This window comes from Leptidea sinapis, chromosome 7, assembly GCF_905404315.1.
Source record: "Leptidea sinapis chromosome 7, ilLepSina1.1, whole genome shotgun sequence".
In the NCBI taxonomy this organism is placed as follows: domain Eukaryota; kingdom Metazoa; phylum Arthropoda; class Insecta; order Lepidoptera; family Pieridae; genus Leptidea; species Leptidea sinapis.
Window position 1 is genome coordinate 4836652 of NC_066271.1, and position 18118 is coordinate 4854769.

General features: G+C 33.4%; 1 protein-coding gene across 5 annotated transcripts in view; it reads left to right on the top strand.

Annotated features, from left to right (window-relative positions):
- LOC126965378 (phosphoinositide 3-kinase adapter protein 1) overlaps nucleotides 1–18118 on the top strand; it is a 66331-nt gene that overhangs the window by 19206 nt on the left and 29007 nt on the right. For 2 of the 5 annotated variants that reach the window (XM_050808933.1, XM_050808932.1), the window contains exons 2-3: nucleotides 8533–8833; nucleotides 11739–11983. In XM_050808933.1, coding sequence (XP_050664890.1) covers nucleotides 8533–8833; nucleotides 11739–11983 — 546 coding nt within the window. Of the gene's footprint in view, nucleotides 1–3883; nucleotides 4015–8182; nucleotides 8266–8532; nucleotides 8834–11738; nucleotides 11984–15077; nucleotides 15304–18118 lie in introns of those variants that run through there. The other 3 variants (XM_050808930.1, XM_050808931.1, XM_050808934.1) reach the window with 3 other exon arrangements.

Consider the following 18118-nt stretch of genomic DNA (forward strand, 5'->3'; position numbering starts at 1 on the left):
TATACTGTATAATTAATAATTAATGGTTCTCAATAATATGCTCAACGATATAGAGATAAAAAGAGGAATTTGCGTTTAATGAACGGTGTGATTTTCTATAACACGGTTCGTCATGCTTACTAAATTAGCCTTGCTTGCGGAAGTGTCGTATGTAGGGTCGTATCCTTCCCTCAAATTTGTGCTATGGGAACGATGGCTGGTCCATGCATCATCTCGTGAACGTTAATAAATCATTGTACTTTTTCGATGCGATTACCAATTAAGACAGTAATCACGACCATCATGTTCATGAAACATCCTTACACAAACAATGACTTCAAGCTCTAATATATATTTTTTTTATTTATTATTATTATTATTTAAACACGATTCATGATTGGATGCAACAGCCATTTTAAAATACTCTATTGATTGAAAAGAGTGGCCGTTGAGTTTCTTGTATATTCTTCTCACGAGCTCTACTGCTACCGAACATAATATGGTAGATTCAGTAATTGAAAAGAAATATTTAGTGAAGATTCAAAAGCGCTCAGTTGAATAAAGTTTATTTGAACGTTTTGCCACGTACAACCAACCTGTGTAATGAGTTTCCTTGCGCGATGTTTACAGAATAATACAATATGGGTACCATAAAAAAAGTAAAAACAATGAGTTTCTGGCCACTTATTCTTATTATAGCTCAACCTATTCCGAAGTGGTGATAAATGGTAAAAGAAAAAACTTTCATAAATGTCATTTCATTCCTTTATATATCTTATATATAAAATTCTCGTGTCACAATGTTCGTTCCCGTACTCCTCCGAAACGGCTTGACCGATTCATTTTGTGAGCATATTGAGTAGGTCTGAGAATCGGCCAACATCTATTTTTCATACATGCAACTTCAAATTTTCACCCATCTACGATCAACAGTTACTCTTGTATTGCGATTTTAATATCGGCAATACAACGTTTGCTGGGTCAGCTAGTATCCTATATAGGTACTACCCGGTTACACTATCTTCGGACCTCACGGCGATGACGTCACATCGCCGCTTTGTTACGGTGTGCAAATACGCCGTGTGCAAAACAAGCATCAATCTCTAAAGGCATAAAAGGCATTTATTTTCTCAAAATTGATTACTTTAGAATTTTTTTGATGTCATTTCTAATAACTACTAGATACTACTACTTAGCTTCGGAAACAAATGGCGCTCTGAGAGAGAAGCGGCGCAAGAAACTCTCCCAGCATTCTTTTTTTGCGCTCTTTTCAATAAAAATATACAATATGGTACAGTCATTTCTATCGCTATAAAATAATCACAATCTAGTCCCAGGCTGTCCGATCATTTAGATATTCAGCAGTGGAGTAATAGGATTTACGACAGAGCCATTTTTTATATAAAACATTTAAATTTATTTATAGATAATGCCCGAACAGTGGCTGGGACTTTATTATAGATGTGTATTCATTTACCCTTAAAGCTATGATGTATCTTATGAAGCCTACTAGGATTATTTACAAGCAATATATCAATTAAAAGATCTGGCTTAGTTAGGTACAAAGGGTATATTTATTCTTCTGGCAGTACTATTATAGCAACACAGAACAACAGAAACTACCGAAGGCCTATGGACTTGCATCCCGTGCCACTAAATTAAAAAAAAAGAAACTACCGAACTATTAACAACAAAAGTCAAAACGTAACAATGAAAACTTAAAAAACAAAGCAGTAATAGCATGAAAATATCACGACATGTACCTAAGGGTATTGAAACTGCAAACCGTATTGACGCAACGGGACAAGTTCGAGGGGTTAAAAGGGGAACGGGAGGGGGCTTCACGTTTTACCGAGGTCCAAAAGCAATGTGGTGTATATATAAAAGGAAGTTTCGTTTGCTTCTCCCAATACATAGCAAAAAGCCAGGTTTTCCCAGTTTCCTGGATTCCCCCCCCCCCCCCCCCCCCAAAACTTCATGTATTAGTTTTTAGCATAATAAAGTTTTGTCCCTCAACACGTAGATAGGGTTGTAGAAAAAAGTTTTCTGATACCAACATATATAAGGCTTAATTGTAAATTACTTTAATAAGTAGATTTAAGTAATTTTGTATATATATTTTAATATCAAATATAGAAATTTGGAATTTGAATTTTTTTTTGCCTCTTCCAATTTGTGTCAAAGTTCGTAGTCTAGTCCTAGTGTGTACGTATAGAAGACAATTTAAACCACAAGAATGACATTCTGAATGTAATCTATATACATATACTAGCTGCCCAGACGGACGTTGTTCTGTAGATAATAAAAAAATAATGTTTTATAGGAATTTGCCCACAATAATATTTCATTACATCCAGAATTATTTCGTAAAAAATGCTCCCTGTTGTTATAATGAAATTGTTTCGCAGCGAAACTGTCAAACCGTGCCTCATTAAGTTCCCTCATAGAAAATATGTTCATACAAAACAAATATTGATAATAAAAATTATTATGGGTCCCAAATCGAAATAAAAACTATCCTATCTCTCAAGTTGGACCAAACTGCACTCCATGAAGTAAGCCCCATTAAAATCTGTTCATTAGTTTAGGAGTCCATGGCGGACAAACAACGTGTCACGTAATTTATATATTTATATAGATATATAACCATCGATAATTGACTACAAAGCCTACAAAATTGGAATTTGGAAGGTAAATTCTTTCGAGGACTTAGTTGTCAGCTAAGAAACGGATTTGAGAAACTCCTCCCCTAAGGGGGTGAAAGGGGGGGGGGGAGAAGGTTGAATGAAATTCCTATGTTTTTGAAGTTAGAGACGTGAAAATCGACATTTAGGTTATTAGCTTTAAATAATAAAAATCTGTGTAAGTCATTTTGGGAAATCCCCTCTTAAGGGGGGTAAAGTTTGTATAGAAAAGTTGTAACGATAGTTATTTCAACTTGAAATTTAAAATGTAGGTTCTTTATAGGGGGCAACTGCTAGTAACTAATAAGTAAAGTGGCTGGCTAAAAATGGAACGCATTACAAAACTATATACATATGTATTTACGGCTAAAATACAGTTAGTACAATATAATGACATTATACTAATTATAACTAAAGTACTGTATTGTTTAAGAAGTGTCTCGCATTAGTAAGACGTCACTTCAACGTAATTAAATTGATTGGTGTGATTTTAAACGAAATATTCAATTCTTTTGTCAATGCACAAAGACAATAGAGTATGCATGCCGTGTTAAATATAGAACATTAATTAATGTTGACGTAAGAATAATACATAGTAGTTAAAAATAACTAAAAAGCACGCTTTTTATAGAAGTTTTTAGTTTGGTTTATTAATAAAAGCGTGTTTTTTTAGTAGATAAATCGGTTAAAGATAATGGTTGAAATTTAAAACTAATATCAATTCCTGCCTTATAGATGAAAATTATATAGATTAACAAAAATCTTATTTCGCAAATTGAGAAATGGAATAATTTTATCGAAATTAATGTATTGTCATCGGTCCTCGATAAATCTACGAAGTTTGAACGAATACCGTTTAAAGTGGGTCAAAATCACACCTAAATGATTCGGTTACAAACAAACATACATACAGGTGAAGCTAATAAGGAGCGTGTAAAAAGAGTTTTACGATATTGCTTCCTGGCCTGATATGAACGGGCTCTAACATCAACAATGTACGGCGTCTATTTACAAACACGAGAGCGCGTGTGCCACCGAAACGGACGTAGGAACAACTCTCGAATTAAATCTGGTAACAGCAGGCTCCCCAATACGTGATTTCTGTATTGGGGTACAGACGTTTCCTGCCAGCGCGTGCTAAGAAAGCTTCCCTTCCCCATGAAAGCTCGCACGTGTTAAAACTTTAAGCTTTAGCTCGCCGGCTCCACCTGCGCGTACGCAGTCGACTTTTAAGATGTACGCACGCGGAACGCAGAGTTCGCCTCGCTGTTGACGGGATGCGTCGTGTTTCGAATCTATAAAATTTCAATCACAATGGGGCCCCAGTTTGATTATTGTCTGCGAGCGACAAGTAAGTCATTCATTTGTACTTTATTTATATGTAGCACAATTATTAATTATGTTAAATGCCCTTATTAGTTATATTACCATATTATTATAATATATTAAGTTGCTTGCATGAGATAAGCTTTCGTTCTAAGATTAACTGAGTACTGCTCACCGTATAAGTAAAAAAAATAAATATTTTAAGTTCATAAACGTAGTATCTAGTATATATATAATCTGTGTTAATTCTAAGTAAACGTGAATACCAAAAATATAAACGTTACTCATTTTAATGAACGGCCATAACGAGCCGTATCTTCACGACACATTTTACTTCGAATTTCCGGGAATTTAACTTGATTCATTATCTTGTTTTCATGATAAAACACAACGTTATATATTGCAGATTGTCATAAATTGTTTACTCTTATACACTAATTTAAATAACTTATCAATTTAAATACGAGACCTGTATAGCCGAGTGGTTAGCGATCCTACCTACTAAGCTAGAGGTCCCGGGTTCGAATCCCGGTAGGTGCAAGCATTTATATGATGAATATGGATGTTGGTTTCCGAGTAATGGATGTTTAAATGTATTTATGTATGTTTATATGAATTTATGTATGTTTAAGTAAGTATATTGTATTAAATATATCATTGTCTTGTAACCCATAACACAGACTATATATGCTCAACTTGGGGCAAGATAATTTGTGTAAAAAGTGTGTCAATATTATTATATTATTATTATAAGTAAAAATATGGTTTTGATTTGTACTTCTGTCGTATTTCCCACGAAAATGTTCAACATTGAATTAGTTAATATGTTAGATACGGCACATTGTTATCGGAGTCTGTAGTCATGGGCAGGACATATCAATTACCATCAACCTAACGTCCTTACGTTCATCTCGTCCCTTACTGTCATAAAAAAAACTAATAATATTAGTAAAGATAGCGAATTAATAGTCCCGCTCTTTTACCAATATTTAACTTATCAGGGCGTATATTAGAAGTAATATAAATTAAAATCAATTTATACATAAATATGGTTTGGAATTAGTACTCCTGTCGTTATTTCCCACGAATATGTTCAACGTTGAATTAGTTAATATAATGATGTTAGATATGGATCATTGTTAACTGAGTCCGTGGTCCATTATAATGGTTAGATTCACACCATATGTACTCAGGGTTCATTATTTTTTGCCCTCGCCTCTTCTAGGAAAACATATGCGGGCAGATACAATGGTGTACAAACTACGAAGTTTAAAGATTTGCCACTAAAAGTTTTGTACAAAGCAAAAATTAAAAATTTTAAGGAGTTAAATAAATAAATACTTTGAATAAATATCTATAATATTTGTAGCTTAAATAGTAATTTTATATTGTGTATGTAGGTAAATAAAAATTCGTGTAAATTCGAATTTAAAAATATGCAGTATACACTAAGAGGAAAAGGGGATGTAATGGCTGGTGTTAACTGTTCTTAATATTTATGTTCATGAGTTTTTTTTTTTATATTTTGTTGTTTAACAGTATACCTTCTTATGTATAATAATAAAATATTGATATAAATACTTCTTAAGTACAGTAGTTGTGAGCGAAGTGATGCATTTGCACCACGCATAAACCTACACAGGTTTCTGTGGCGCAACTTAGCCTTAAGTTTTCATTGTACTCTTTTTTTAATATGAATAAATTTATTATCATTTAATATATTTTTTTTTAATTTTAAAGTGACAAGCCCGATGTTTATCTGTTTTACCTAAGTCACTATAGAGCAACGGGTTGCAGGTTCGAATCCCTGGAATTTTCAAGGACCCAGATGTTAAGTTGAGTTTTATTCGACTACTAGCTAGCCGAACAGACTCCGTTCTGTCAATAGTAAAATGTAAATAAATATAACGTAAATATATCCGAGTGATTCTGTTAATTATGTCACAACATGCATTTTAAATCTGAAATATCTTCGAGTTTATTCATTTAAATTGCATTCTGTAAAAAGCATTTTGATCTATATTAAATAAACAATGTATTTAATGTACTTAATTGGATATGGGTTAATGTTGTATTGCTTGAAATCGCTTCGTAAATAAGCCATAATTTCTCGTTAAAAGTTAAGGACAAAAAAAACATGGTTGTTGTGGGTTATTCCTAAGAGATGGACTTATAGGTACCATCTCTTTTTTTAGACCTTTTTAAGGTGTAAAATACTGTATTAAGGCGACACTAAATGCCGGCGACCTTGAGCGATATGAGTTCACGGCTCCTATGTAACAAGGCCAATATTTTCAAAATTGTTGGGTCGAAAATGTAACATTTTAACAGGCGCAAACTGCTTAATTGCTTACAATCCTCATAATTGATTACTAATCTGAATAAATGTACCTACATAAAAAAGTAAAATAAACAAATGCATGATGCCGAGAAAAAACTTGTTTAACCGCAAGGAAAACTTGTAGTTCATAATAGCTCTGGAGTGCCAACTTTAACCAACAATAAGCATTAGCAACCTACAAGTAAGACTTAAGGGTATGTGTAACAGGATAAAGTAGTATTCTTAGCTCCAAATCCTATATTTTCACCACAAAACTTGTCTAAAAACACCTTGTTTGTATGTTTTCTGTTAACCCTCACCTTAAACCATTTTCATCTATCTCGTAGGGTTCCGTTACAGTGTTTGCAATATAACAGCCAAAAATGTGTTTATTTGCGTGGTAACATTAGAAACCTCTATCATTGTTTCTCTGCAATATTATGCATGAATTATATATATAAACCTTCCTTTTGAATAGTTCTATCTAGTAAAAAAAAACCGCATCAAAATCCGTTGCGTAGTTTTAAAGATCTAAGCATATAATAAGTAGTTCAAAATAATTCCAGTAGGTCTCCAATAAGGTTTTCCAAATTTAAAATTCCAGAATCCAAATGAATACGTTATCCGTGATCAAGCAGTTTTTGTCTCTTTTATGCACAGTTACGAAGACAGTGACAACAATACATTTAAAATAAAGACTCGATTTGTTGAGGCATTTTTAATGACCAAAGATCTATGCTTTTTTGTTGTTGACTGACTGATAAGACGCGTTTATTGTTAAATTATTATTATATACTAGCTATAGTGACTTCGTCCGTCTTCACCAATATCAGTTGGTTTTCCAATTGCTGCCAAATGTATATACTTATACAGTACGATCATATATCTCTCATCGTTAAGGCAGAGTTTGTAACAGATTTTCTCTGACTGACTTTGCAAATCCGATTACTACGAATAACTCTTTTCATTTTTCGACTTAATATAAAGCCTATGACGCTTCAAAATAATGTGGCTTTCTACTGGTAACAGAATATTCCAGTCGATCCAGAGACCACCCTCTACAACCTGGTAAACTAACCCCCTTATTCATAATGGTCCGGTAACTTAAAACAGCCGCTAAGGAGTGTTTTTTCTCATTCTGACTTAGGTCAATAGAAGAACAGAGTGAGAATTAGCAATGCTTTAAGTTAGCATACTATTATGAATAAGGGGGTAAAACTTTACCAGTGGGGGGACTACTTTGGGCACAGGATGCTGGCTAGATTATGGGTACCAAAACGGCGACTTTTTCTGCCGTGAAGCAGTAATGAGTAAGTATTATTGTGTTTCGGTCTGAAGGGCGCCGTAGCTAGTGTAATTACAGGGCAAATGAGACTTAACATCTTATGTGCAATTGTAATGCCGCTTAAATTTTTTTGGGTTTTTCAAGAATTATGAGAGGCGCTGCATTGTAATGGGCAGGGCGTATCAATTACCATCAGCTTAACGTCCTGCTCGTCTCGTCCCTTATTGTTATAAAAAAACTTTGCCTCTTAATAATATTAGTACAGAATACAGATAGCGAATTAATAGTCCCGTTCCTTTACCAATCTTTAACTTATCAGTGCGTATAATATAAGTAATATAAATAAAATGGGAACTTATTACATACATAATACATTATCTCATGAATGCTTATAGAAGTTATCTCACTTAGAATGGCGTAACTTGGACATGTCCTTATATTCTTATCTATCTAAATCATCGTGAGTAAGAACAAAGCTGTGTTACAATACGGTGATGAAGATTGGTTCCAATTTGTATTTTCCGGCTCACAAAAGTAGGTTGTTCTTACCCGCACTGTACGTAATGGAGAGCCGTTAGTCGATTGTCGTTTATTGAATAATTCCCTCAAGGCACAGTTGGTGCCAATCGTCGATGCCCACTGCCCGACTCCACAAACCGCCATGACAGTTGGTGCGTTTAAACTGACTTTAACGTTGAGTTTTAAAGAGCGTGCTTAAACATTTCTCAGACAAAGATAAAATGTGAACTTGGCTTTTGTATTGGTTTGTCTTCGTTCTCAGTATAATTTTAGCTGTCATATGACGACAAAAATAATATCAAAGATTATACTAAGCTAAGCTAAGTTTTACGTGAGTAAAGTCTGAGCAAAGTCTAAATACGCTTTACAGATCTCATTGTGGATTAAAAATTTCTTTGTAAATTTAACATTTGTTTCAGATAATCCATCGTATTTCGCGTTTCCGGATAAAGATGTCACTGATAACCCAACCCAAGGAAGTGCTGCTGAGCAATTTTCGCGCTCAGCACCAGCAAGATCCTGGGCTGATGGGTCGCGACCTCTGAGTTCGCCACGGAGAAAGGAGCCTGAAAGTCCGCGAAGGAAAGAGTTCAGAGCGTTGTTAAGGACCCTGTCTGCGAAAGAACCAGAAAAGGCGGAAGGATTTCTTAAAGGGCAACCCAGACCGGGGGATTGTGCGCCCGGTGATATGAGGCATACATTCACTTCTCCGAGAATTAAGTAAGAACCACTTAATTTCATATTTTATTGCTGCCTGCGACGTTATCTTTGTGAACTGTATATCATAAAATGTAGCCTATTATATGTTGTCTCAAACTTTTGTTAATATTTAAATGCAAAATTATTATTAAATTTATTCTTTAGTTTTTTCGTAAATACTTCATTGTTTTTATATATTTATGATATGTGTGGGTAGATCCATCTACTGTTTTGTACTATATATATGTACTGAATAACTCTTGTGTTTTTACTTATTAATTTACATTTTTGAAATTATATTTCTTTAGGCGCGTTATGAAATCTCATCATTCTGATCAGCTCATCATTTATGAAAGTGGATTTTAAGATACGCGCGCTACACTGTAACACACAAGTTACTTTTGTGGTTAGGTTAGGTTGAAGTTGGTTCCTAAAATTTTCTGACGTTTGCGTCATTCGTTAATTTTTTTTGGTTTCTTCGTCAATTATTAGGACGAGCAAAGGGTTCAAACCCATACAGCCGTATTCATTATTTAATAATTAACTGTCAAAGCCATCTTTGCAAGATTTTTACAAAATTGTTCATTCTTAAAACGTAGAATAGCACGAGGAATAAAGCATTTTAATGATTTTTGCTTCGTTAGGCCAAATAAGTATAACTTCTTGCGTGCATACAAGTTAGGTTAGGTTAGAGTTGGTTCCTAAAATTTTCTGACGTTTGCGTAATTCGTAATTTTTTTTTGGTTTCTTCGTCCATTATTAGGACGAGCAAATGGTTCAAGCCCATACAGCCGTATTCATTATTTAATAATTAATTGTCAAAGCCATCTTTGCAAGATTTTTACAAAATTGTTCATTCTTAAAACGTAGAATAGCACGAGGAATAAATCATTTTAATGATTTTTGCTTCGTTAGGCTAAATAAGTATAACTTCTTGCGTGCATATAAGTTAGGTTAGGTTAGAGTTGGTTCCTAAAATTTTCTGACGTTTGCGTAATTCGTTTTTTTTTTTGGTTTCTTTGTGCATTATTAGGACGAGCAAAGGGTTCAAGCCCATACAGCCGTATTCATTATTTAATAATTAATTGTCAAAGTTTGCCAAAAGAAGAAAAAAAAAAAAATTGTCAAAGCGATCTTTGCAAGATTTTTACAAAATTGTTCATTCTTAAAACGTAGAATAGCACGAGGAATAAATAATTTTAATGATTTTTGCTTCGTTAGGCCAAAGAAGTATAACATCTTGCGTGCATACACAACACTATTTTTAGTATTTGACGTTATTGCATCACTTTGCTTATTATATTGTAATTTATATGATTTGTAAATTTAATTGAAAATAAGAACTTGTTATACCATTCTGTTTTGAAAAGAGCAACCTTAGAGTTTCTTGCTCGTTCTTCTCTTATCTGCCTTCCGAATGAGCTGTATAAACAAATGACATATTTCAAGTGTAATGTAATGTAATTTATCTACAACTATGCTTTAAATCCTCTATAAAAGATTCTGAAACAGTTAGCTTATTGCCAACATTAAAACACCCAATGTTCTAATAACCATAACATCATCCAAAAGAGTGTTGTAATGTTATACTGAATTTCATAACAATACTCCCAACACTCCTATGTTTTTTTTTATCCCTTCATGCGCAAAGAGTTTCAACAGACAGCCACATTCTTCTTGCTCGATGAGAAGAACATTTTCGTTTACGCGCGTTCCACACTACCAGAACGTCGCGCGCCGTAAAAAAAACGTAGGTTATTCGAATCCCCGCCATTTTACTTCGATATTTTTATTGTTTTGCTTACAAAAAATGAGGGATTTATTTTAAACGCTGTAAAAGAACATTATATTCGAGTGAATTTTATTTATTGCACTATACTAAATGTAAATTACTACTTAAATAGATATTTTTTTCATTAATACTTAGGTAGTTTATTTGTATATAATCAGTAATGAATGATATTAGGTTACTACTAGGACTGGTGTTTTAATGCTAGCAGTAAGCTAAATGTTCCAGAATCTTTTAGAGGATATATATTCTGGGTGTAGATAAAGTCTTGTATGCAACTGTTGATAATTAGGTATTAAAACGCTCATGTGAGGCTTCGCCTCGTGTGATAATAGTAAATCCACATTCGTGTTTTAATACCCCTTATTACACAACAGTTGCATAAAAAACTATTATCTACGAAATAAAATATTTTTGATTTTGTTTTTTTTATATATTTTCATTTTTGGTGCCATTACGATTTTATTTTATGTATACATGGATATAGGTACCGTAAAGCCAAAACAACAGTGATTGAGGATAGAAAAATATATTTATATATAATATTATATTATATTTATTACACTTATTTTTATTTGCAGAATCAAATAATTCATGTTAATTGGATGCAAACATATCTATCCTAATAGCAAACATTTTTTAACTGCTTATCTTATTTTTATTTTTATTTTATTTATTTATTTTGTTTTTTTTTTTTTAATGAAAATAAGGGACGAGACGAGTAGGACATTCAGCTGGTGGTAATTGTAAAACCCTACCCATTACAATGCAGTGCCGCTCAGGATTCTTCAAAAACCCAATAATTCTAAGCGGCACTACAATTGCGCTCGTCACCTTGAGACATAAGGTGTCTCTTTTGCCCAGTAATTTCACTAGCTATGGCGCCCTTCAGACCGAAACACTGTAATGTTTACACATTACTCCTTCACAGCAGAAATAGGCGCCGTTGTGGTACCCATAATCTAGCCGGCTTCCTGTGCAAAGGAGCCTCCCACTGGTCGTGGTAAAACTGTATTATTAATAATATGTTACCTCCGGTATGTATGTTATAAGTTTATTATAAACACGACATAAGCAATATTATAAACTTATCAAACGAAAAAGCTATGATTTTGATAAAGTTTGTAATTTTAACAGAAAGGGGAAAATAAGCACGACTTTGGTAACATCGGAAGGCACGAAAGAGCATGAAGAAGTGTTCTACACAATACCTCTCCAAGGCAGGAGACGGCACTCAGTTGGAGGATATCTGGCCACCGAGGGGAGTGGTGTCGGTGAAGTGACGGCTGTCCCAAGTGAGATGCCCAAGATGCCGCCGCCGAGGATCAACAGTCACGAAGATGAAGTCAGGAGGAGACGACCAAGAAACTTCTCTTTTAAAGGTAGGAATTTTACTCATCGCCCACATAATATTATATATACATTACAATAACGCTCTATACCAGTGCTTGCCAACCTTTTTGAGGCCACGCCCCACATTACCATTTCTAAAAAAAAATGCCCCCCCATAAATTATTTTTAACATTTTAAAAATTGTTTTGTTCCCTTAAGAAATATAAATGTATAAAAGTTTTAGGAAGAAATCACTATAACATTTTTATCAAAACATCGTTAGTAAAATTTCAAAACATATAATAAAAAACTGAAATTCAACATAATTTTAACAGTGATTTTTCTTAATTCATTTAGTGTTTGTTATTAGTAATTGATTCTTGCGCTTGATGCTTGCTGCACAGAGATCTTATATTAGGTTCTAATTTACTTAGCTTTAATTTCAAGTCTCCGGGTTGTGTTATATCAAGTCGATTTATTTGTTTGTCAGTAAATAATTTACAGCACTAAATCTAAATTCAGCTAAAAATGAATATAGAAAGGGTAGTAAAAGTTTTCTTGCACATTCTTGGAATTTGCCTTTTTTGTTAAAACAGTCATCGATATCTAGCATTGCATTTAAATAACCCAAAACGAAAGGGTTAAAGTCGTGTCGAGTCCATTTTTAAATTGCCCCCCCCCCCTTAACTATCAAATTGCCCCCCTGTGGAAACACTACTCTATATACATATCAGTCGCGGTCTGATAGCGGAACGGCAAGTGTGCTAAATAGACCAGGGTCAATAATTTTGGAACCAAAAAATAATTATAGTAGGATGAAACCCATTGGAAAAGGAAGCCAATATAACTAAAATGAAAGAAAAAATAATTTACGGGTAATCTGGGGTAACGAAGTGGATGTGGGTGGGTTTGGCATAACAGAGGTTTAGGGTAACAGTTTATCTCGATTTTCGAAAGTGAAATTTGGTCAAAAATTGTCTTCATATAAGCATATTTGATTTTTATTTATTAGCATCGTCAACATAATAATAACTAAATAATATCAATTAATAATATCATCATAAATAAATCAAAATCTAAGTGTTATTGAATAGGCAAACATGCAAATATCACATAAAAACATTTTTTTATTTTAATAGGACAACATAAGAACTATTACAAAAATACGATGTAGAAATAATTTGATATTTTATGAAGTATAAATAATTGATGATTTGAAAAATAAGGGACGGGAGCAGGACGTTCGGCTGAAGGTAATTGATACGCCCCGTCCATTACAATGAAGTGCCGCTCAGTATTCTTAAAAACCCCAAAAATTCGGAGCGGCAGTACTACTGCGCTCGTCATCTTGAGACATAAGATGTTAAGTATTATTTGCTCAGTAATTCCACTAGCTACGGGCCCGTCAGACGGAAACATAATAATATTCACACATTACTGCTTAACGGCAGAAATAGGCGCCGTTGTGGTACCCATAATCTAGCCGGCATCCTGTGCAAAGGAGCCTTCCACTGTTAAAAATAAACAACACTTATTTTAATAGCAGCAAAACGAAATTTTATAATGCATAATTTCCATAGTAGTGTCCGAAGTATCATATTATCAAGTTGGATGATGTCATTCCAATATTGATTTATAATATAATGACAGTATATAGGTGAAGACTTTATCAGACAGTCATAAATAATAATAAGTTATATTATCAAAGAGCATTGCACCCGTGCCTTCTGACCTCAATAATATACTATCAACTTACGCTTCCCTAAATATAAGAGAAAGCTTTATCTATTTCATAATTCTAACAAAAATCTTACGATCAGCCCGATAATATTTTTTTTAAAAGGCATAAAAGGCATTTATTTCTCAAAATTGAATTCCTTTAGAATTCTTTTTGATGTCATTTCTAATAACTACTAGATACTACTACCGCTTCGGAAACAAATGGCGCTCTGAGAGAGAAGAAGCGGCGCAAGAAACTCTCCCAGCATTCTTTTTTTGAGCTCTTTTCAATAAAAATATACAATATTGTACAATCATTTCTATCGCTATAAAATAATCACAATCTAGTCCCAGGCTGTCCGATCATTTATATATTCAGCAGTGGAGTTATAGGATTTACGACCACCATTTTTTTTATAAAACATTTAAATTTATTTATAGATAATGCCTGAACAGTGGCTGGGACTTTATATCTATAATAAAGTGTATACATTTACCTTTAAAGCTATTATGTATCTTATGAAGCCTACTAGAATTAGTTATGAAAATAAGGGACGAAACGTGCAGGACGTTCAGCTGATGGTAATTCTGCCCATTACAATGCACTGCAACTCAGGATTCTCAAAAAACCCAAAAATGCTGAGTGGCACTACAATTACGCTCGTCACCTTGAGACATAAGATGTTAAGTCTCATTTGCCGGACCATAAAAATGTAATCAAGAAACGTTATCATAAATAAATAAAACTTTAAGGAAAGCATCAAATATTGTTACCCAATAAACAGCTGTTAAGATCAACATTTGAGTGCAATATTATCTTACCAGTGGGAGGCTCCTTTGCATAGGATGCCGGCTAGATTATGGGTACAACAACGGCGCCTATATCTGCCGTGAAGCAGTGTTTCGGTCTGAATGGCACCGTAGCTAGTGAAATTACTGGGCAAATGAGACTTAACATCTTATGTCTCAAGGACACGAGTGAAACTGTAGTGCCGTTCAGAATTTTTAGGTTTTTCAAGAATCCGGAGCGGCAGTGCATTGTAATGAGCAGGGCGTATCAATTACCATTAGCTGAACGTCCTGCTCGTCTCGTCCCGTATTTTCATAAATAAAAAGTACACACACACACTTTTTTCATCTTTTTTGTTTGTATATTCCGGTTGGTAAGATGTGAGCAGAATTCGATTCCGAAACGATAGTCAGGCAAAAGTCACGGGTCGCCACTCGTTATTGATACAGCTATAATCTTTTGGTCGATTTAAAATCAAATCAGATGTGTTAAGTCCGTTTATTTGGCAATCGATAGCGAATTGAATATTGACATATGGACCCAAATATGTTTGTCTGAGATTAGGGGACAGAGATGGTATCGCGATTATTATTGTCGCGCGGAGCTTGCGTGTGCTTTTAGTATGCGGAGTGCGTACGCGCATACTGACGCCGCCGAGCGCTTGCCGATTTGTCGCGACTTTGCTGTCTACAACACACGTCTCGCAACATATTGCATTAAACCCTCATCGAGGTCCCTCAAGCTGTAATATTCGCAGCGTTGAGTAAATGAATTTCAGTGCAATGTCAGGTTGAAAACAGTGCGTATTTGTTGCGATAATATTCAATTTAAACTGAAGAAAAATGGCGGATGTTCATTCCAGTAAGTTTTAATTATTGATTTTTTAATTTATTTGCATAATTTTAAAACTTTTTTCTTACTTATAAGTAACTATTAGATCTTTGTCATTAATAACGTAAGCATATATGTTAGATTCGTATCTATAACTTAATAACTTACCTAAATAATTTAAACCCATTGATTGACCTTCTGTTCTAAAACTAAGGTTTAATTTGACAAAGGACACAGTTCGTTAAATGTATGTCCTAGTAGGTACAACCACCAATAAGTAATATCTCAAACTGAATGTCAGGAAGTGCAGTGGTTAGTCGTTGAATAGTGAGTACCGATTTCGCAAGATTATAGTTCCTTATAGCTTCAAATAAGGGCCGTTTTTGCAACTCTTCAATTTTAACCTCTAGTTAACGCATTAGTTATGCAGGTTGGCGAGAGCAACAGAATATACATGATGATACTTTACATGCACAGAAGCGTCTCCAGTAATGTACTCATTGTGGGAATGTAAATGTGTCTCTGCATAATATTTTGTTCTCTCAGCATTGAATAGGGCTGCTTTTTGGTACCAAGCAGTAGGTTTCAAAATAATTTATTTTTACTGTACAAAATTATTGTTCTTGAAAGTTGGACGAAAGGTGAACATAAAATCAATGACATTAAAATATTAAGTATCTATACAAGATCATAAAATCTTTACTGCTTTTTCGTATTTTCTATATTCTTTTTAAGAGAAAATTAGATGTTCTTTCAAATAATGATAATAAGAAATGATTTTTACATTTATTTTATGAATCTGACTCGATATGAAACTAAGAAGAAATTAATAATAATCTTATATATATATATATATAAAATTCTTGTATCACAATGTTAGTTATCTTACTCCTCTGAAACGGCTTTACTGATTTTTACCGAGTGGTTAGCGATCCTACCTACTAAGCTAGAGGTCCCGGGTTCGAATCCCAGTAGGTGCAAGCATTTATATGATGAATATGGATGTTTGTTTCCGAGTCATGGATGTTTAAATGTATTTATGTATGTTTATATGACTTTATGTATGTTTAAGTAAGTATATTGTATTAAATATATCATTGTCTTGTAACCCATAACACAGGGTATACTTTATATGCTTAACTTGGGGCAAGATAATTTGTGTAAAAAGTGTGTCAATATTATTATTGTTATTTTCAGTAGGTCTGAGAATTGGCTACTATCAATTTTTCATACCCACCCCCAAATATTTTTTTGACAATTTTGGTCTGAGAATCGGTTGCATCAAAATTTGATTTTTTAATTTATTTGCATAATTTTAAAACTTTTTTCTTACTTATAAGTAACTATTAGATCTTTGTCATTAATAACGTAAGCATATATGTTAGATTCGTATCTATAACTTAATAACTTACCTAAATAATTTAAACCCATTGATTGACCTTCTGTTCTAAAACTAAGGTTTAATTTGACATGACAAACATAAATGTATTGAGAATTGATTTTTTTAATTTGTTATATGGCAATACGACGTTTGCTGGGTTAGCTAGTTAGTATATATAAGTTTTTCACACGTTTGTGTGTTTCAACGCAACCTTATCGAGGTGTCCGTTTACAATAAAACAAAAAAAAAATCAATATTGAAATACCCTAGAGCTATGTAACTTTTTAATTTGCGAGGTAGTTTTTCTCTGTGTTTATTTTTTTAATTTTGTTGCCTTTGAAATATTTATAGCCTTTTATATATAAACAGTAAAGCTCGTAATTATTAATCAAAATAATAAGAGTTTCTTGCGACGGTTCTTCTCAATTCTAAGAATACTATTTCGGGTGGGTGGTAGTTTTTGACGTTCAATAAGTGATTTTAAATCCAATTTTGAAGAAAAATATTTAAATTTGAATAAATATATTACAATAATAGTAAATTAGTAGAATATTTTAAAATAAATTTATAACTTCTGAAGTCAAAATAAAGTTGTCTGGAATATCAATTATATGCTAAACAAAGCTATCACAGAGAACAAACAACATTATCAGATCGTTAAATGTCCATATTATTTTATAGACAGACAGACAAAGGACATCGACTCCTTATCAAGGGCTCGGGGAATTGATTTCTGTTTGCGCGCGCTAAATAGCATTAATTAATATGTTAGAGGCGTCATCACTTGGGGCGCCACATTAGCACAACATACATATAAGTATGGGAATAATTTAAATTCAGTCTAGATTTATATAAACAAGTGGTCGACTAGACATCGTAATTATAATTACTTAAGTCTATAATTTATTAAACGTCGGTTTTATTAAATTGTTAAACCGGCCTTTGGAGATGCGACGCGTCGCACGCAGTGATTATTTTGCGACAGATTTGGAAATGTTTCATGTTAATTTTTGTATTTAATTTATAAATACATTAAAAAATAATATAATTTTTTTGAAAAGAAATCTGAAAGGTCCCTAATATTTATTTAGTGTAGGTAACACAATAATGTAATGTAATGGTAATGTACTATACTTGTGTAGGTAACACAATAATGTAATGTAATGGTAATGTACTATACTTGTGTAGGTAACACAATAATGTAATGTAATGGTAATGTACTATACTTGTGTAGGTAACACAATAATGTAATGTAATGGTAATGTACTATACTTGTGTAGGTAACACAAGTATAGTACTTTACTGCAACGGCCAGCAAAAGAGGAATTGATGGAACATGTAAATAAGTAAGACAAACGTAAGTGGGAGACTCTTTTGCACAGGATGTGGGCTAGATTATGGGTTGGTACCCATAAAATATCTCGCCGTTATGGTTAACGGCGCCCTTTTTCTGCCGTGAAGCAA